The sequence below is a fragment of the Geotrypetes seraphini genome, chromosome 4, assembly GCF_902459505.1.
Source record: "Geotrypetes seraphini chromosome 4, aGeoSer1.1, whole genome shotgun sequence".
NCBI lineage: Eukaryota > Metazoa > Chordata > Amphibia > Gymnophiona > Dermophiidae > Geotrypetes > Geotrypetes seraphini.
The window spans coordinates 1,765,999-1,787,260 of NC_047087.1; the positions used below are offsets into that span (position 1 = coordinate 1,765,999).

The 21,262-nt window shown below is 43.4% G+C and overlaps 1 protein-coding gene across 2 annotated transcripts in view; it reads right to left on the reverse strand.

The window, feature by feature from the left end:
• Positions 1–21,262, reverse strand: part of ZNF821 (zinc finger protein 821) — a 232,290-nt gene that overhangs the window by 26,174 nt on the left and 184,854 nt on the right. The window contains exon 8 of one of the 2 annotated variants that reach the window (XM_033943374.1): positions 1,924–2,090. The exons of the other annotated variant lie outside the window; for it this stretch is intronic. Coding sequence (XP_033799265.1) covers positions 1,924–2,090 — 167 coding nt within the window. The remainder of the gene's footprint in view (positions 1–1,923; positions 2,091–21,262) is intronic. 2 annotated transcript variants of the gene reach the window in all.

The window sequence follows — 21,262 nt, forward strand, 5'->3', positions numbered from 1 at the left end:
AGTGTGTCTGGGAGGGAATGCATGGATGGGAGAACATCGCAGGGGAGGAGACATAGGCATCCTGGGACTGTCGGCCAAGTCTCTTCCCTGAAGAAGCCCTTTCTGGAAACGTCAATCGCTCCTCCTAAACTTACTTGCTCCACTTCATCACTGACACTGAAACCGTGGATTGAAGACAAAGTTTTATTTTATTTTTCTTTCCAGCTTATGATTTATCTTTAATCTTATCTATTGTTTTGCCTTTTGTCTTTGTTTTGTTCTATTTCTATCATTTAGATTTCTCCAGAATTCTACTGTTCAACGGCTCCCCCTTCTGCTTCTATTCCTTTCTCTCCTCTCTTCTACCTTCCAAAGTATTTAGATCAATGCTGTCTTGTTAAAATGTTTATTTTATTTTTATTTTTCCTCTAACTCTACTTTTCACTTCTCTATTACCCTCCAGGTACTTTAGTTAGATTGTGAGCCTTCGGGACAGTAAGGGAATTTTTCAAGTACCTTTCTTATTTCTAATCTTAATGTATATTTTCTGTAAACCGCTTAGAACCTAACAGATGTAGCGGTATATAAGAAATAAATTACATTACATTACTTTTATTTGGCGATAGAGCCCTGGGATTTTATTTTTTTTGGGGGTGCGGAAATGCTTCATTATTTTGTAATTTTTTTTGTCCTTTTTGGGGGGATAGAGGGGTGGGTCTTTTGCAGTATATGGAAATGTACATTTAGCTGCTGAGTTTCTGGATTGTTAGCTATTTTTGGGCTTGTATTTGTGTACTGTTGTGGTTTTTCTGTTGGAGCTTTTTCTTTTATTCTACTGAAAATCTAAATAAAAATTTTTTTTTTTTTAATTGCAGTTTTGGAGAAGCAGAGAGTTTTTGGGAAAAAAAAAAAAAAAAAGATTGCTATAAATCCAAGATGGCCAACGTTAAGAAAATTGCGCCAAAATGCAATTTTTTTACATTAAATAAACTTCAAAAATGGCAATTTTAGGATTTTTCAGGAGGGGGAACACAGGGGGACACGCAGAAACTCTCAAAACGAATTTTAAGCCTCCCCCCGATTCACCTTACAGGCCATTACAGTCCTTACTCACTGACCTGTGCTGGAAATGTACTACAACCTGTCACAGCTCTCTTTCAGTAGCTGGAATCAAAATATCACCACCTCATGCTGGGAATGCCTCTGCAATGCTGATCTTTGGGCTACCAGTCAGACCTTATGCCTGACTGTACCACCACACTTGTGGACTGACGGACGCACTCAGGGATGGGTGGAGGTGAGATGATGCAGCTGGCAACCTTTGTGACACTGCTGAGTCTTCAATGGATGCCAAACAGCCTGCACGGGAACCCTCATTCAGCAGAAGGAGAAAGATGGGGACAGCCTCCAGCTCCTATAAGGTAAATGCAGGCTGGCTGACAGGTACCACCAAGGATTGGCCTGTCAGCTGCAGACCGGTATGTGAAATCTTAATGCAAGCAGAGCTGAATAATCGCTCTGAGCACCAGAAATCCTGAAAAAGAGATGAAAAATACATTGAATAAAATAATTAATTGTGGAGAGCAGAACAAACACTCCTGAAGGCACGTGTGCAGAAGAGAAAAATTGTAGGTGGAGCTAGAGAGCACAGTGAAGTTCAGCAGAGCAGAGAAAAAAATCTAGAGTGGATTCCTTCTGCAGATGGCATGCAGCCATGGGACACTACCCATCTGTCTAGAATGTCTTATCTATTGCACCGGAATAGAAGATATTTCCAGATTTATGAAATGTATTTACTAACAGACCAAGTAAGGCAGAACATTGATAAAGACCTGAACTGAAACCTGTGGTTGGGCAACTACAAGAAAAGTGGTATGAGCAGTATTTTTACACTTTCTTCTACTGATGACCTCCTTAAATCACATGGAGGTATTATGGGCTCACCTGTTGAAGGTGGAATGGCTGGTGAAATGAGCTCCACACACAGCACAGTTTGACATCTGGTCTTGAGAGTGGATCAGGAGATGTCGGCCTAAGGATCCAGGGGAGCTGAGGGCCCGTCCACACACTGGACACATGCATCTCTTAGCACTCATGACTGCAGCTGTGTGCTGAAAAACATAGCCATTATATCAGCATATCAAACTCCTCGAGGAGTGAAAAATAGGAATGCATGCAATATTCTGTAAAATCCATTATAGTCTCACTCCTTGATATCAACCATCGCTTTCTTAGGCTATTTGTCTGCTTTATCCTCAATTTTCAAGAGTATTTCTAATAAAGAGAAGTGCTCCTCTTGCTGCTCTGACCCAGAGAGATTGGAGGGCAGTAGGAACATTCCTCTCCTCTGTTCTGCATCTGATGATCATTTAGCATTCCAACTTTTAGAGAACTGGATTCATTTACTGGCAGTTTCTTATATAGATAAATCATAACATGTCCCTATACGACTCAAGGATTTTAAACTCATTTTAATGTTAGACTAAAGTGGGGGAAAAGAGAACACTATAAGTGAACCAACTGACTAGGAGAGGGTCCCCCTTGGAAATAGTAGCCAACTGGGCAGAGATATATTTGCATATTCCATAAATATATATATATATGCAGATTATATATACTGTATACAGTATATATATTTTTATTCCACACCAAAATTCAAATTGGTGTCCAACAGATTGACCTGTTCCCAATCAGGACAGTGGACCCACTATTATAAAGATATCTCACAGCATACCCTGAAAAAAAACCACAGCATGATGGCTGAATGTCAGTTTCAACCTGACAAGATGCAGCAAGACCTGGAAACCTTTAACAAGCACAATGCCAGCTGCAGAAACCCTGAGAACGAAAGATGAGAGGTAGCTTAGTAACGTAGACTTACCCCCCGGGGGGGAGTTCTCATAAGAACATAAGAATAGCCTTACTGGGTCAGACCAATGGCCCATCAAGTCCAGTAGCCCGTTCTCACAGTGGCCAATCAAGGTCACTAGTGCCTGGCCAAAACCCAAGGTGTAGCAATATTCCATGCCACTGATACAGGGCAAGCAGTGGCTTCCCCCGTATGTTTCTCAATAACAGACTATGGACTTTTTCCCCAGGAACTTGTCCAAATCTTTCTTAAAACCAGCTACTCTATCCACTCTTGCCACATCCTCTAGCAACGTGTGCCAGAGCTTAACTATTCTCTGAGTGAACAAAAATTTCCTCCAATTGGTTTTAAAAGTATTTCCTTTTAACTCCACTGAGTGTCCCCTAGTCTTTGTAATTTTTGATGGAGTGAAAAATCGATCCACTTGTACCCGTTCTACTCCACTCATGATTTTGTAGACTTCAATCATATCTCCCCTCAGCCGTCTCTTTTCCATAAGAACATAAGAATTGTCGCTGCTGCATCAGACCAGTGGTCCATCGTGCCCAGCAACCCGCTCATGCAGCGGCCCTTAGGTCAAAGACCAGTGCCATAATTGAGTCTAGCCTTACCTGCTTATGTTCTGGTTCAGCAGGAACTTATCTAACCCTTTCTTGAATCCCTGGAGGGTGCTTTCCCCTATAACAGCCTCTGGAAGAGCATCCCAGATTTCTACCATTCTCTGGGTGAAGAACTTCCTTACATTTGTATGGAATCTATCCCCTTTTAACTTTAGAGAGTACCCTCTCATTCTCTTCACCTTGGAGAGAGTGAACAATCTCTCTTTCTCTACTAAGTCAATTCCCTTCAATATCTTGAATGTTTCGATCATGTCCACTCTCAGTCTCCTCTTTTCAAGGGAAAAGAGGTCCAGTTTCTCTAGCCTCTCATTGTACAGCAACTCCTCCAATCCCTTAACCATTTTTGTCGCTCTTCACCTTTTCAAGTAGTACTATGTCCTTTTTCATGTACGGCGACAAGTGTTGGACCCAGTATTCCAGGTGGGGGGTGGGGGGGGCACACCATGGCCTGGTACAGCGACATGATAATCTTCTCAGATCTGTTTGTGATCCCCTTCTTAATCATTCCTTGCATTCAGTTCGCCCATTTTGCCGTGATGCGCATTGTGCAGATGGCTTCATTGACTTGTTCAAGTTCAAGTTTATTAGTATTTGATGAATCGCTTATTTAATTTGCTAAGCGATGTATAATTTATAAAAGCATAGGTTGTGAAAGGGACATAATATCATAAGTGATTTTATTCTAGGACAAACATGAGAAGTGATGGAAGGAGGGAAAAGAGAAGTTATGGAAGGAGGGAAAAGTTACAATTTTTATAGTAGAAGAAGAAAAAAACACACAAAAAAAGGAAAAAACAAGAGGAAGGGAACAAAAAGAGAAGACCTTGAATCTTGGACATAGGTCTCATTTTAAGTATTAAATGCGTCTTTAAAAAGGAAGGTTTTTAGCATTTTTTAAAATGTGGTTAAGTCTTTCTCTTCTCTAATATACTGTGGTAAAGAGTTCCAAAATTGAGGGGCCAAAACAGAGAACACTCCCAAGTCTCTTTCCTGGGGGCTCTCTCTGAGTATAGCACTGGTCATCCTGTATTCATGCATATGATTTTTGTTACTGACATGCATGACCTTGCACTTATCCAGGTTGAACTTCATTTGCCATTTCGCAGCCCATTCCTCCAGTGTGTTTGTGTCTTGTTGTAGGTCTTCGGAATCTTTCTGTGTCCTCAATACTCTGAATAACTTTGTATTGCAAATTTTTTGTATTGCAAATTGAATTTGCAAATTTAATCACCTCACACGACGTACCAATTTCCAGGTCGTTTATAAATATGTTGAAGAGCACAGACCCGAGCACCGAACCCTGCGGCACCCCACTTGTGATGCTTTTCCAGTCCGAGAATTGTCCATTTACCCTCACTCTCTGTTTCCTATCTGCCAACCAGTTTTTAATCCACGAGTATATCACCCTTGATGCCATGGCTCGCAATTTTTCGAAGTAGACGTTCATGCGGGACCTTGTTGATCGCCTTCTGAAAATCTAGATATAAGATGTAGACCGGGTCACCCTTGTCTATCTGCCTGTTTACTCCTTTGAAGAAATGCAGTAAGTTTGTCAAGCAAGATCTTCCTTTGCTGAAGCCGTGCTGACTGGTCCTCATCAGATTGGGTCCGTCAAGGTGATCAATGATGCGCATCTGTCCCAGTACCGAAGTCAGACTCACTGGTCTGTAGTTTCTCAAATCTCCCCTCAAACCTTTCTTGAAGATCGTTGTAACATTCACTACTTTCCAGTCTTCCGGAATCTTTCCTGATTTGATCGACAGATTGACTATCAGTTGAAGCAACTCAGCTATAACCCCTTTCAGTTCCCTGATTATCCTTAGGTGGATGCCGTCTGGGCCCAGGGATTTATCGTTTTTAAGCCTATCAATCTGCCTGCACACCTCTTCTAGGTTGACCGTTGACCCTGTCAGTTTCCCGTCTTCATTTCTTGTGTATAGCCTGTCGGCTTCTGGTATATTGGATATATCCTCTTCGGTAAATACAGTCGCAATGTGTTCAGTTTGTCGGTGATGGCTTTGTCCTCCTTTAGTACACCCTTTAATCCATGGTCATCTAACGGTCCCACTGCTTCCTTCGCGGGTTGTTTCCCCTTAATATATCGAAAGAACGGCTTAAAATTTTTTGCCTCCTTGGCTATTTTTTCCTCATAGTCTCTTTTGGACCCTCTTACTGCCTTATGGCACTTGCTTTGATGTTTGTGCTTTTTCTAGTTTTCGTCCGTTTTTGTCCTTTTCCATTCCTTAAACTAAGTCTTCTTGTCTCTGATCGCTTCCTTCACTGCTACAGTGAGCCATGCGGGTTCCTTGCTCTTTTTCCTCTTGGATCCCTTGTTGATACGCGGTATATATAGATTTTGCGCCTCGATGACTATGTCCTTAAAAAGGGACCATACTTGCTCTAGCATATATACAGTGCTTATCCTCTTCCTAATCTTCTTCCTCACCATGACTCTCATCCCTTCGTAGTTCATTTTTCAGAAGTTCAGTGCCATGGCCATCGTTCTGGATCGATTTCTTGTTCCTGTGTCCAGGTTGAAGTGGATCATATTGTGATCACTGTTTCCCAGCGTCCCTTGTGCCAGTGCCTTCATAGTCCATTTAGAATTAAGTCCAGAATTGCATTTCCTCTCGTATTTTCCTTGACAGGTTGTTCCAGGAAGCAATCGCCTACAGCATCCAGGAACTTCGGTCTCCTTACTACAGCTGGAGTTGCCTAGGTTCCAATCTATCCCCGGATAATTGAAGTCACCCATGATAACTGCATTGCCTCCCTTGCATTTGTGTTTAATCTTGTCCATCATTTCTCCATCAGTCTCTTCGGACTGCCCTGGAGGTCAGTAATAGATGCCGATCTTCGTATCCGTTCTATTTATTTCCAGTATTTTGGCCCATAGAGACTCTACTTTATTGTTCTTTTCTGGCGTGATCTCCCTGGTAGACTCAATTCCCTCTTTTATGCATAGGGCAATACCCCCACCTTTTTGTCCTACTCTGTCTCTGCGGTATAGTTTGTATCCCGGTAGCTCAGTGTCCCAGACGTTGTCCTCATTCCACCATGTTTCCCTGATGCCGATGTCTAGGTTATCTTTTTGTGCCATAGCTCTCCAATTCTCCCATTTTATTCCTTAGGCTCCTTGCATTTGTGTACATATACTTAAGTTTGCAGCCTGTTACTTTCTTACATTTTCTTCCCCCTTCTGTCTCACTCATTTCTGTCCCTCTCGATCCGTCAGGATTTCTATCTTGCCTTTGATTCGATGAGTCTTCCCTGCAATCTTCTTACACGGTATCCTCTGGGTATACCATTTCCCGAACCATCGACTCTTGGTCAACTGTTGGCTTTCCCCTTCTTATTAGTTTAAAAACTTCTCAATTTCTCCCTTGATGTTGCTTGCAAGTAGCCTCGTTCTCCGCTGAGCTGGAGTCCATCCTTCCTGTATAGCTTGCTCTTCCCCCAGAACATCATCCAGTTGCGCACAAAGTGGAATCCTTCTTTCTCACACCAGCATCTCATCCACGCATTGACTGCTTGCAGTTCCGTCTGCCTCTTCCCGTTGGCCCTGGGTACCGGCAAGATCTCCAAGAATGCTACCCTCGGCGTTCTGATCTTCAGCTTCCTTCCTAGCATCTGGAACTGGTCTTTTAGTGCTTCCCTGCTGTAGTTCCTGTTGCTCACGTCATTTGTCCCAACGTGGATAACCACCGCTATATCTACCTCTTCTGCACTATCGATGATCCTGTCGATGTGGCTCACTATATCCTCCAGCTTGGCTCCTGGTAGCCTCATTCCGTTTGTGTACATACACTAAGTTTGCAGCCTATTACTTTATTACATTTCCTTCCCCCTTCTGTCTACCTCATTTCCGTCCTTCAATTTCTTGCCATCTGATCCTTTCTTTCTCCCGCTATGTGGCTGTCGACTTGTCAGATGATGGGGTCTGTCCCCCCCTGACGACTGGTGTCATCTGTCTTCTCATGTCTCTCTAGCTGCAGGTCCATTTCCTTGGTGTACATCCATCTCTCTAGCCGCAGGTCCTTGTCCTCGGTACACTTCCATCTTTCCTCATCCTGGTGTTGGCTTGCTCTGAACTCCTCTTCCTGTGGGTTCCCTCCGCTATTTCCAGGTCCCGCTGCTGTATCATCTATTCTTTTCTTGTGGTTGTCTTCCAGGTGGTCCTCACCCACTGTAGGTGTATCTTGGCAGTTCCTCTGTTGCTGTTGATTTACCACGGCCTCTCTTTATGCCTCCTTGATGAACTTCTCTAACTCCCTGACTTCTTCTTCAACATTCCTCTCAGTCATGAAGTATTCTGCCTCTCTGATCTCCTCCTCAACTGCTCGAAGTGCTTCTAGCTCTAGTACTCTGCTCTCCAGTAGTCTGACTTGCTTCTTCAGGCCCTCCAGTTCCTCACATCAAGTGCATACATAAGACCACCTCCCAGAGGGGAGGTAGTCATACATATGACAAACGGTGTAGAAAACTGGATAGCTCAACATCCTGCTTCTGTCTGCTGTTTCCATTGCTATCTGCTTGCCGGTCTGTTGTCTGAAGTGGCTTCTCCCTGTTTTTCAGGTCCTTTATGCTACTTGTTCTTCCCTATATGTCTCCTCACGCTGTGTGTGAGTTGTCTCAGTGTTGTCTGAAGTGGCTTCTCCTTGGGTAGGAATCTGTGTAGCGTCCTTGATGTTCTTACTGTGCCGTCCCTCTCCTAATTGTATACCTGCTACACCTGCTTTGAATGTGTCCTCTGCGACTGCTGTGTTTATTTATCTGCTGTTTTTGTGTCCTGTTGCACTTCCAGTACTTGCCTGTGTAAGTGTTCTTCCCTGGTGTTTCTTCAATTCAGTGACTTGTCCCTTCGCAAAGGCGCTCTCGCTAAGGGGAGCACCCTTGACGTTCGCCTTCAACGAGCGCTGAATGGCTGAGCGCCAATAGCCCCTCCCCTTTTTAGGGGAGCTCCAGATCTGAGTTTAGATGATGTCGGAGGGGTGGGCAGAGCAACCTCTCACTGCTGCCCCTCACTCTCTCCTGCCTTCTCTTTCCCCTCTGAAGAGCCCTAACCATTTTAGTCTTTCCTCATACGAGAGGCGTTCCATCCCCTTTACCATTTTGGTCACTCTTCTTTGAACCTTTTCTAGCACCACTATATCTTTCTTGAGATAAGGAGACCAGAATTGAACGCAATACTCCAGATGAGGTCGCACCATGGAGTGATACAAGGCCATTATAACATTCTTGGCCTTGTTAACCATCCCTTTTTTAATAATTCCTAGCATCCTATTGCTTTTTTGGTCTCTGCCACACATTGGGCAGAAGATTTCATCGTATTGTCTATGATGACACCTAGATCCTTTTCTTGGGCCTTAACCCGCAAGGTGGACCCTAGCATCCGGTAACTGTGATTCAGGTTATTCTTCCCAATGTGCATCACTTTGCATTTGTCCACATTAAATTTCATCTGCCATTTGGATGCAGTGTCTTCCAATTTCCTAAGGTCCGCCTGCAATTTTTCACAGTCTGCACGCATTTTTAACAACTTTGAATAGTTTCATGTCATCTGCAAATTTAATCACCTCACTCGTTCCAATTTCCAGATCATTTATAAATAAGTTAAATAGCACTGGTCCCAGTACAGACCCCTGTGGCACTCCGCTGTTTACTCTCCTCCATTGAGAAAAATGACCCTTTAACCCTACCCTCTGTTTTCAATCTGATAACCAATTTCTAATCCATAACTGAACTTTGCCACCTATCCCATGACACTTTAATTTTCTCAGGAGCCTCTTGTGAGGAATTTTATCAAAAGCTTTCTGAAAATATAGATATACTATATCAACCGGCTCACCTATATACACATGTTTATTCATACTTTCAAAGAAGTCAAAGCAAATTTGTGAGGCAAGATTTCCCTTGGCTGAACCCATGCTGACTCCATCTCATTAAATCATGTTTGTCTACGTGTGCCACAATTTTTATTTTTTATAATCGTTTCTACCATTTTGCCCGGCACTGAAGTGAGGCTTACTGGTCTGTAATTTCCCGGATCTCACCTGGAGTCCTTTTTAAAAATCGGCGTAACATTGGCCACCCTCCAATCTTCAGTTAAACTAAACTAAACCTTAAGTTTGTATACCACATCATCTCCATAAAGATAGAGCTCAGCACAGTTTACAGGTAAATTCAATAAATGAGGGAAGGACTTAATAAGAAATTAGAGGTCATGAAGAGGATAACTAGCTTTACATTTTAAATAGATAGCTTTACGTTTTGGAGAAAAGCCAGGTTTTCAGATGCTTTCGGAATAATTGGAATGAGCCTAGGTTCCGCAGCGGGGCAGGGAGGTTATTCCAAAGCTCAGTGAATTTGAAGAAAAGGGATTTCCCTAATTTACCTGCAAATTACCTAATTTACCTGCAAAGGTACTACAGACAATTTTAGAGACAGGTTACAGATCACTAACAGCAGGTCAGCAATTTCATTTTTGAGTTCTTTTAATACCCTTGGATGTATACCATCTGGTCCTGGCGATTTATCACTTTTTAACTTGTTGATTTGGCTCAGTACATCTTCCAGATTCACCGAGATTTCTTTCGGTTCCTCTGCATAATCACCCTTGAAAACCATTTATGGTTCAGGTAGATTTCTTACATCTTCTTCCGTAAAGACCGAAGCAAAGAATTCATTCAGTTTTTCCGCTATGGCCTTATCCTCCCTGAGCGCCCCTTGATCATTCAATGGTCCCACAGATTCCCTCACAGGTTTTCTGCTTCTGATGTACCTAAAAAAATTGCTATGAGTTTTTGCCTCTTTTGCAAGTTTCTCTTCATATTCTTTCTTAGCTGTCTTTAACAATGTAACATAGTAGATGACGGCAGATAAAGACCCGAATGGTCCATCCAGTCTGCCCAACCTGATTCAATTTGAATTTTTTTTTTCTTCTTAGCTATTTCTGGGCAAGAATCCAAAGCTTTACCCGGTACTGTGCTTGGGTTCCAACTGCTGAAATCTCTGTTGAGACTTACCCCAGCCCATCTACACCCTCCCAGCCATTGAAGCCCTCCCCAGCCCATCCTCCATCAAACGGCCATACACAGACACAGACTGTGCAAGTCTGCCCAGTACTGGCCTAGTTCAATATTTAATATTATTTTCTGATTCTAAATCTTCTGTGTTTATCCCACGCTTCTTTGAACTCAGTCACAGTTTTACTCTCCACCACCTCTCTCGGAAGCGCATTCCAGGCATCCACTACCCTCTCCGTAAAGTAGAATTTCCTAACATTGCCCCTGAATCTACCACCCCTCAACCTCAAATTATGTCCTCTAGTTTTACCATTTTTCTTTCTCTGGAAAAGATTTTGTTCTACGTTAATATCCTTCAAGTATTTGAACATCTGAATCATATCTCCCCTGTCTCTCCTTTCCTCTAGGGTATACATATTCAGGGTTTCCAGTCTCTCCTCATACGTTTTCTGGTGCAAGCCTCCTATCATTTTCATCACCCTCCTCTGGACCGCCTCAAGTCTTCTTACGGTCTTTCGCCAGATACGGTCTCCAAAACTGAACACAATACTCCAAGTGGGGCCTCACCAATGACCTGTACAGGGGCATCAACACCTTCTTCCTTTTACTGACTACGCCTCTCTTTATACAGCCCAGCATCCTTCTGGCAGCAGCCATTGCCTTGTCACACTGTTTTTTCGCCTTTAGATCTTCGGACACTATAACCCCAAGGTCCCTCTCCCCGTCCGTGCATATCAGCTTCTCTCCTCCCAGCATATACGGTTCCTTCCTATTATTAATCCCCAAATGCATTACTCTGCATTTCTTTGCATTGAATTTTAGTTGCCAGGCATTAGACCATTCCTCTAACTTTTGCAGATCCTTTTTCATATTTTCCACTCCCTCTTCGGTGTCTACTCTGTTACAAATCTTGGTATCATCTGCAAAAAGGCACACTTTTCCTTCTAAACCTTCAGCAATGTCACTCACAAACATATTGAACAGGATTGGCCCCAGCACCGAACCCTGAGGGACTCCACTAATCTAATCTAATCTAATCTAAACCTTAAGTTTATATACCGCATCATCTCCATGAGAATGGAGCTCGACACGGTTTACAAGAACTTAAAATAGTGGGTAGAGAAGAAGAAAAAGGATTACATGAACTTATGTGTAGAAGGGGGGAGAGAAAGGGGGGAAGGATAGAGCTACAATTTGCTGAAAAGCCAGGTTTTCAGTTGTTTGCGGAATAACCACTAGTCACTTTTCCTTCCTTCGAGCGACTTCCATTAACCACTATCCTCTGGCGTCTGTCCGACAGCCAGTTTCTGTCCCAGTTCACCACTTTGGGTCCTAACTTCAGCCCTTCAAGTTTGTTCAACAGCCTCCTATGAGGAACTGTATGAAAGGCTTTGCTGAAATCCAAGTAAATTACATCTAGCATATGTCCTCGATCCAGCTCTCTGGTCACCCAATCAAAAAATTCAATCAGGTTCGTTTGGCACGATTTACCTTTTGTAAAGCAATGTTGCCTCGGATCCTGTAACCCATTAGATTCATGGAAGTACACTATCCTTTCTTTCAGCAACACTTCCATTATTTTTCCAACAACTGAAGTGAGGCTCACCGGCCTGTAGTTTCCTGCTTCATCCCTGTGACCACTTTTATGAATAGGGACCACATCCGCTCTCCTCCAATCCCCAGGAATCACTCCTGTCTCCAGAGATTTGTTGAACAAGTCTTTAATAGGACTTGCCAGAACCTCTCTGAGCTCCCTTAGTATCCTGGGATGGATCCCGTCTGGTCCCATCGCTTTGTCCACCTTCAGTTTTTCAAGCTGCTCATAAACACCCTCCTCCGTGAACGGCGCAGAATCTACTCCATTTTCTCGTGTAACTTTGCCAGACAATCTCGGTCCTTCTCCAGGATTTTCTTTTGTGAACACAGAACAGAAGTATTTGTTTAGCACATTTGCTTTTTCCTCATCACTCTCCACATATTGGTTCTCAGCATCTTTTAGCCTAGCAATTCCATTTTTTTATCTTCCTCCTTTCACTAATATATCTGAAAAAAATTTTTATCTCCCTTTTTTACATTTTTAGCCATTTGTTCTTCCACCTGTGCCTTCGCCAAACGTATCTCTCTCTTGGCTTCTTTCAGTTTCACCCTGTAGTCCTTTCTGCTCTCCTCTTCTTGGGTTTTTTTATATTTCATGAATGCCAACTCTTTCGCCTTTATTTTCTCAGCCACTAGGTTGGAGAACCATATCGGCTTCCTTTTTCTCTTGTTTTTATTGATTTTCTTCACATTTTTATCGCTCCTTTCAGCTTAGACCACTGTCTTTCCACCTTTCTTATGTCCTCCCATCCTAACAGCTCTTTCTTCAGGTACTTTCCCATTGCATTAAAGTCCGTACATTTGAAATCTAGGACTTTAAGTATCGTGCGGCCGCTCTCCACTTTAGCCGTTATATCAAACCAAACCGTTTGATGATCGCTACTTCCCAGGTGAGCACCCACTCGAACATTAGAGATACTCTCTCCATTTGTGAGGACCAGATCCAATATCGCTTTTTCCCTTGTGGGTTCCGTCACCATTTGTCTGAGCAGAGCCTCTTGAAAGGCATCCACTATCTCCCTACTTCTTTCTGATTCCGCAGACGGAACATTCCAGTCCGCATCCGGCAGGTTGAAATCTCCCAACAGCAGAACCTCCTCTTTCCTTCCAAACTTTTGGATATCCACAATCAGATCCTTATCAATTTGCTGCGATTGAGTCGGAGATCTGTAGACTACACCCACGTAGATAGAAGTTCCATCTTCTCTTTTCAGAGCAATCCATATCGCTTTTTCCTCTCCCCAGATCCCTTGCATTTCGGTCGCTTGAATATTGATCTTTACATAGAGAGCTACTCCTCCACCTATATGACCATCTCTGTCCTTCCTAAAAAGATTATATCCCGGTATGTTTGCATCCCATCCATGTGATTCACTGAACCATGTCTCTGTGATAGCGACAATATCTAGATCTGTCTCTAACATCAGGGCTTGCAGATCATGAACTTTGTTGCTTAGACTGTGAGCATTTGTGGTCATCGCTTTCCAGCTATTTTTCAGTGATAATCTCCTTTTTCGTATGGATTTTTGTATCGTTTCACTTTCCGTTGCAATACTAAGAAATGAGTTGCTGATATTGCTTATGTTGCAGTCTTTACTACTATCACATCTTTTCTTTTGCCGGCGGTGGTCTCTATAATTGTCCTTCGTACATACACCACCCCCATCTTCTAATTTAAATGCTTTGCATCTAACATGCCAGTGCTTGTGTTTCTTCTTATTTTCTTCATTCAGATCTTTTTTCCATTCTTTAAAGGTTGTTTTTTTGGCTGTAGCCTCTTTCACTTCACCTTTTAACCATGCCGACTCTTGTTTCTTCTTCTTTCCACCTTTGCTGATACGTGGAATACGTGGGGGAAAAAAAAAAAAAAAAATTGCATCCTCACTGGAAAATGTCCAGTAATCTCCTCTGAAATGTTTACATCTCTGGAAATGTCCAGTCAATTCTTTTGTAATTCGCCTTGAACTGCAAGGTATAGGCGGAATAGAAATCCGTAATGTAATGTAATGTAATCTGGTCTGGGCTTCCACGACAGTATTTTTAAATAACATCCACGCCTGGTTTACAGTCCTAACCTTTGCAAATGATCCTTTTAACTTATTTTAACCATTTTCCTCATTTTATCATAGTCGCCCTTTCAAAAATTAAACGCCCCTACAGAAGATTTCTTTTGTGACGTTACTCCTGGTATCAGCTCAAATTTGATCACGTTATGATCACTGTTTCCCAGTGGACCCAACACAGTTAACTCCTGTTCTATGTCTTGCATTCTACTAAGGAACAAATCTAAAATAGTTCCGGGACCAGTTGCTCCAAGAAGCAGTCATTTATGATGTCTAGGAATTTTACCTCCCTAGCATTCCCCGATGTAACATTTAACCAGTGCCATTTTTCCTGAAACTGGGTTTGGATTGGCCCAAGCTTGCTGCAGTGTGTGTGAGCGTTGCAGCTCGAGTGTTGTTATCCCCTGATGCAGCCCTGACCGGCAAAACAGGGACTCCCTGTTGGGGTATTAGTGTGTGGAAGAAACAAGCAGCAGAGTTGTGCCTGAATGAAAATACAGATAAGTTTTTCCTGCTTAGTTGCAACAGTGCTTGGTGTTAGTACAATGTAGCGTTTGCTTTTTGATTCTGATGCTGACTGATCCTGTGAATGAAACACTACAAGGACATTGTGATAGAACTGCAGTAAACACTGCTGTGAAGTATTTTGAGCCCATGAAGAATTAACCAAGGCTTTTTTCTCCACATATTTATATGCTGTGTTTAGCTTAGTGCAAAATACTGTGTTTCTCTCTCACCCTATATTGTATTACATAGTGTTCAGTGGAGTGATCATTACTGTATCAAGCATAATTTTTGCTTTTTCTTTGGTAATTGAAATCACCCATTATTATAGTGTTGCCCATTTCTCCAGCTTTCTTAATCTCTGAAAACATTTCATCTGTCTGCTCATTTTGTCCTGGGGGACGGTAGTATAACCCAACCTTAATATTCTTTCCCTTCACACATGGAATTTCTATCCATAAAGATTCCACACTGCTATCTATGTCATGCAGAAAGTTTATTTTATTCAATCCCCTCTTGAACATATAGCGCAACTCCCCCTCCAATTTGATCTATTCTATCCTTGCAATATAATTTGTACCCAGGTAACATAGTGTCCCATTGATTGTCCTCCTTCCACCAGGTCTCCGAGATGCCTATCATATCTATCTCATCATTCAGTGCTATATACCTCATACCTAGAAATCCACAACTTACTCCACCCCACACAGTCTGGCTTCAGAACCAACTACAGCACTGAGACCCTACTAGGAACACTAATGGACACAGCTAGACAACATCTCTGTACAGGCAAGAAAATCATGCTCACACAACTAGACCTCTCTGCAGCCTTCGATCTGGTAGACAATAACATTCTCCTACAAATGCTAGACTCATAGGAATCTCAGGCAAGGTTCTCTCATGGTTTAAAGGCTTCCTACAATCCAGAACCCTCAGGGTTAAAACAATTAAAGAAAAATCAGAACCATTGCCCAACCCTTGCGGAGTTCCCCAGGGATTACCTCTATCTCCCACACTATTCAACCTATACATAGCCACCCTCAGCTCCTGCCTAGACAAACATGGCATAACCTCATACAGTACGCAGATGATATCACCATTCTCCTCCCCTTCGACCACCCAGAACCCACCATAACAGGCACAATACACAAAACACTTTAAACAGTAGCAACATGGATGACTGAACACAAACTAAAACTCAACCCCGACAAAACAAATTTCCTCCTCCTAGAAAACAGCAAAATCCAACCTAGAAACATAGCAATAAACTCGATCTCATACCCCATTCAACCCACACTAAAACTTCTTGGAGTATTGATTGACAGAGGCTATACCAGTGTTCTTCAACCTTTTTACACCTATGGACTGGCGGAAATAAAATAATTATTTCGTGGACCGGCAAACTACTAAGACTGAAATTTTTTAAAAAAAATCATCGCCGCCCCATCCCCGTGAGGTCGGTCCCACAAACCATCTGATCCCATCCGCACAAGCCTCAAATAGTTATGATTTTATATTGAACATATTTTATTAAAATATAAAAAGAAACAATATTCTATACAATTGTCATTTTATAAATACAAATAATACAGGGCAAAGATCAACAAAACCCCTGTCTCCCCTCCCCTTCACATATATCCCCTCTACTATCAAGAAAACTGAATAAGCCAAATTATTACAGAATGCTACACAAATATCATGTAACAGAATACCACAGTCACACATGACAGGAATGGTATTAGGGGAGTGGAACTAGGGCAACTGCCCCCTGGTCAGAGAGAGCCCTAAGCCAGCTGGAAGCTAAAGAAGCACTGCCTGGCTTTGCACTCCCCAGTTATGTCTAGCAAGATACATATTTCAAATCTGATATATTTGAATCACAAGATAGAAATACAATTATTTTTTTCTACCTTTTGTCGTCTCTGGTTTCTGCTTTCATTGCCTTTTCACTCTCTTCCAGCCAGTGTCTGCCCTAAGAACATAAGAATTGCCACTGCTGGGTCAGACCAGAGGTCCATCATGACCAGCAGTCCGCTCACGCGGCGGCCCTCTGGTCTAAGACCAGCACCCTAACTGAGACTAGCCCTACCAGCGCACATTCTTGTTCAGCAGGAACTTGTCTAACTTTGTCTTGAATCCTTGGAGGGTGTTTTCCCCTATAACAGCCTCTGGAAGAGCGTTACAGCTTTCTACTACAGAACTTTCTTACGTTTGTACGGAATCTATCCCCTTTCAACTTTAGAGAGTGCCCTCTCGTTTTCCCTGCCTTGCAGAGGGTGAACAACCTGTCCTTAGCTACTAAGTCTATTCCCTTCAGTATCTTGAATGTTTCTATCATGTCCCCTCTCAATCTCCTCTGCTCAAGGGAGAAGAGGCCCAGTTTCTCTAATCTTTCGCTGTACGGCAACTCCTCCAGCCCCTTAACCATTTTAGTCGCTCTTCTCTGGACCCTTTCGAGTAGTACCGTGTCCTTCTTCATGTACGGTGACCAGTGCTGGACGCAGTACTCCAGGTGAGGGCATACCATGGTCCAGTACAGTGGCATGATAACCTTCTCTGTCTCTTCAGTCCAGCATCTGCCCCTTCCATTCACTGTCTGTCTTTCCCTGCCATCTCTCCTCCTGCCCCCCCCCAATTTGGTCTGGCATCCATCATCTTCCTTCTATTCCCCTCATGGTCTGGCATCTCTGTCCTTCCCTCCCCCCTGTGGTTTTTAGCATCTCTCTCTTCTCATTTCCTCCACTCAGATCTGATATCGTTCTCTGCTCTCTCTTCCCTTTTCTTCTCTGGTCTTCCTTCTCTATTTTCTGCCTCCATCTAAATTAAATTCTTTCTTACTATTTAGTCCTGTTTCCCTCTTTTCACCTTATCTACCCACAGCTTGTCACCCCTTTCCCTCACCCCTCCATTATCTTACTATTTTCTTCCCCCTTTATTTATCTCCTCCTTCCATCCAGTATGTGTTCTTTCCCCACTTCCATTCAGCATTTGCTCTCCCCTCTCAACTGACATCCATCTGCCTTCTGCTCTCTCTCCCTTCTACTCACTTCCATCATCTGTCCCCTTCTCTCTCTCATCTCCTCCATTCCATCATCTGCCCCTTCTCTCTCTCTCCCCCCCCAACTTCCATCATCTGCCCCCCTTCCCCTCACCTTTGCGGGTCACTTTCTTCCCCTGAGGGTGGCTCATGTCAGAGGGGAAGCTTTGACTGAGCAGAACCGCTTGCAAGGAATAGTGGAACTTACTTGATTGATGTCGATGCTGGGGCCCGTTGCCGTTTGAAGGTAAAAAAAAAAAAAGGGGACCTGCAAAGGCAAGAGGAAGGGAAACCTCCAGGACAGCTGCTCTTTGCCCTCCTTCAGCGGCCCAAGAGTCCAGACCAACAGCGGCAGCTCTGTGTGCTTTTAACTTCGGCACAGAGCTGCCCCTAAGCAGTAGTTTAGCGCGGTTTCATGAGGCAGCCTCGGGGCCTTTGCTAGGCCGGCCCGCTTCGATGATGCGATGTGGGCCGGCCTAGCAAAGGCCCCGAGGCTGCCTCATGAAACCGCGCTAAACTATTGATTAGGGGCAGCTCTGTGCCGAAGTTAAAAGTACACAGAGCTGCCGCTGCTGGTCTGGAGGTGCGGAGACAAGGCAGGAGGCAAACGCGGTGGAAGGCAGGAGTCCGGCGAAGGCAGGAGTCCCGGCACAGCGACTGCAACAGGAAGTTGCAAATCAGCTGACGCCGGCCTTTTGTTGCGGCGGGGACCGAATCCTTTGCGGACCGGCAAGATTTTTTTGCGGACCAGCACCGGTCCGCAGACCGGCGATTGAAGAACTGTGGGCTATACCATGCAACCTTAAATCAACAAAGTAATAAAAGCATCATTCATGACTATGAGAAACTTAAGACAAATCTGAAAATTATTCGACAAGAAACAATTCCAACTTTTGGTACAATCTCTTATCCTTGGACTAATTGAATACTGTGACCATGATAAAGCAATTACAAACAATACAAAATACAGTCTTAAGACTCATCTACTCATTGAAAAAATATGACCACATCACAGAAGCATACCACGACTCACATTGGCTCCCAATACAAGCAAGAGCACACTTCAAATTCTACTGCTTATTTTTCAAAGCTATTAATAGAGAAAGCCCTTCCTACTGGAACAGCCGACTAACTCAATCCACCTCAACCAGGCACAGAAGAACCCACTCACTATTCACACACCCACCAACCAAACAAACATGTCAAACGTAGAAAACTATATGACAATCTAAGGGCCACCAAAGCAGCAAAACTAGACAGACAAATCACCAATCTGCTGTCTTCGACCACAGACTACAAAACCTTCAAAAAAGAAACTAAAACTCTACTCTTCAAAAAATATATAAAACCTATTTAACACGACCAGTTCCTTCCCAATCTCCACCTACCACACTGTCCATCCCGTCTGGAGAAAGTATCCAGACAATAGTGAGAAGTGAAGGTATGAACCGAGGACTAAGTAGCAGCTTTACAAATGTCCTCAATAGGTGTAGATCTGAGGAAAGCTACTAAAGCTGCCATAGCTCTGACTTTATGGGCTGTGACTTTACTGTGAAGGGGTAATCCAGCCTGGGCATAGCAGAAAGAGATACAAGCTGCCATCCAATTGGAGATGGTACGCTTAGAAATAGGATGTCCCAACTTATTTGGGTCGAAGGAAACAAAAAGTTGAGGAGCAGTTCTGTGTGATTTGATGCGTTCCAAGTAGAATGCCAAAGGACGTTTACAGTCCAGAGTATGAAGAGCTGATTCTCCAGGATGAGAATGAGGCTTTGGAAAAAAAACACTGGAAGTACGATGGATTGGTTGAGATGAAATTCCAAGACCACTTTAGGTAGGAATTTAGGATGAGTACGAAGAACCACTTTGTCATGATCGAATACCGTGAATGGTGGGTCAGCAACTAAAGCTTGCAGCTCACTGACTCATCGAGCAGAAGTGAGGGCAATGAGAAACATCACTTTCCAAGTGAGATACTTCAGATGAGCCTTATCAATTGGTTCAAATGGAGGCTTCATGAGTTGAGTAAAGTCCACGGCGAGACGCTCCAGGGACTACAAGGACCAGACGGTCTCCACCTAACTAGGAGAGGCAAGAACGCATTTGGACATCGACTGGCCCGCCTACTCCATAGGGCTTTAAACTAGGTAAGTTGGGGGAGGGTACATGCTTATATCCCAGAGCAGTAAGAAACCACCCTGAGGAGGCAAGTCGCACCCACACTTCTGAGTCTAAGGTAGGTACCAATGATATCCACGATAATTCAGGGAGAATTATCAATGATAATTTAGGAGACACACTAACTCATAAGAGAATCTCTTCACAGATATGGAGGGCTATGTATGTTAATGCACACAGCTTGGGCAATAAAATTCTAGAATTGGAGACTGAAATAACAAACGCCGATCTAGACGTGATAGCGATATCCGAAACCTGGTTTACGGACTCGCATGGGTGGGATATGGTTATACCAGGCTACAACCTACTTCGTTGCGACAGAGAGGGTAAAATGGGAGGAGGTGTAGCACTGTACACTAAGGAAAGCATCAAAACTACCAGAATCACAGATGTTAAATACACCGGGGAATCCCTCTGGGTGAACCTGGCCAGAGGGAATGAAAAATGCCTATACCTTGGTGTGATATACAGACCTCCCAGGCAACAGGAAGACAAAGACATAGAATTAATCGAGGACATAGAGAACATCACACTGCGCGGCGACACAGTAATGCTAGGAGACTTCAACATGCCCGATGCAGATTGGAACACTCTCTCCGCGACTACATGTAGCAGCAAAAGAATTTTAACCTCCATAAAGGGTGCACGTCTCAAGCAAATGGTATTAGAGCCCACCAGGGACCAGGCGATACTAGACCTAGTACTCACCAACGGAGATAGCGTCTCGGAAGTCTCAGTAGGTGATACACTGGCCTCCAGCGACCATAATATGGTCTGGCTCAACCTCAAGAAAGGTTTCTCTAAGTCAAACACAGCAACGAGGGTTCTCAACTTTAGAGGCACAGACTTCAACCGCATGGGAGATTTTGTCCATCAGGAGCTACATAAACAAGCAATATCTGACAATGTGGAGGATATGTGGTCGTCTCTGAAGTCCATCCTACATGAAGCAACAAACCGATACATAAGAACAGTAAGTAAACGCAGGAGAAACAAAAGACCCCAATGGTTCAGTAAAGAAATTTCAGACCTAGTTAAAAAGAAAAAGGAAGCATTTATCACCTACAAACATTTAGGAAAACAGGAGGCGAAAGAGGACTATCTAGATAGATCTAAATCTGTCAAAAAAGTAGTCAGAGAGGCCAAACTCCGAATGGAGGAAGATCTAGCACAGAACATTAAGAAAGGGGATAAATCTTTCTTTAGCTATATTAGTGACAGGAAAAGAAACAAAAATGGGATAGAACGCCTGAAGCAATCGGATGGTAACTTTGCAGAATCAGATTCTGCCAAGGCAGAACTCCTAAACAAATACTTCTGCTCAGTCTTCACCCGTGAAGCGCCGGGAGCTGGTCCACAGCTTCAGACGGGAGATAACAAGAAAGACCCGT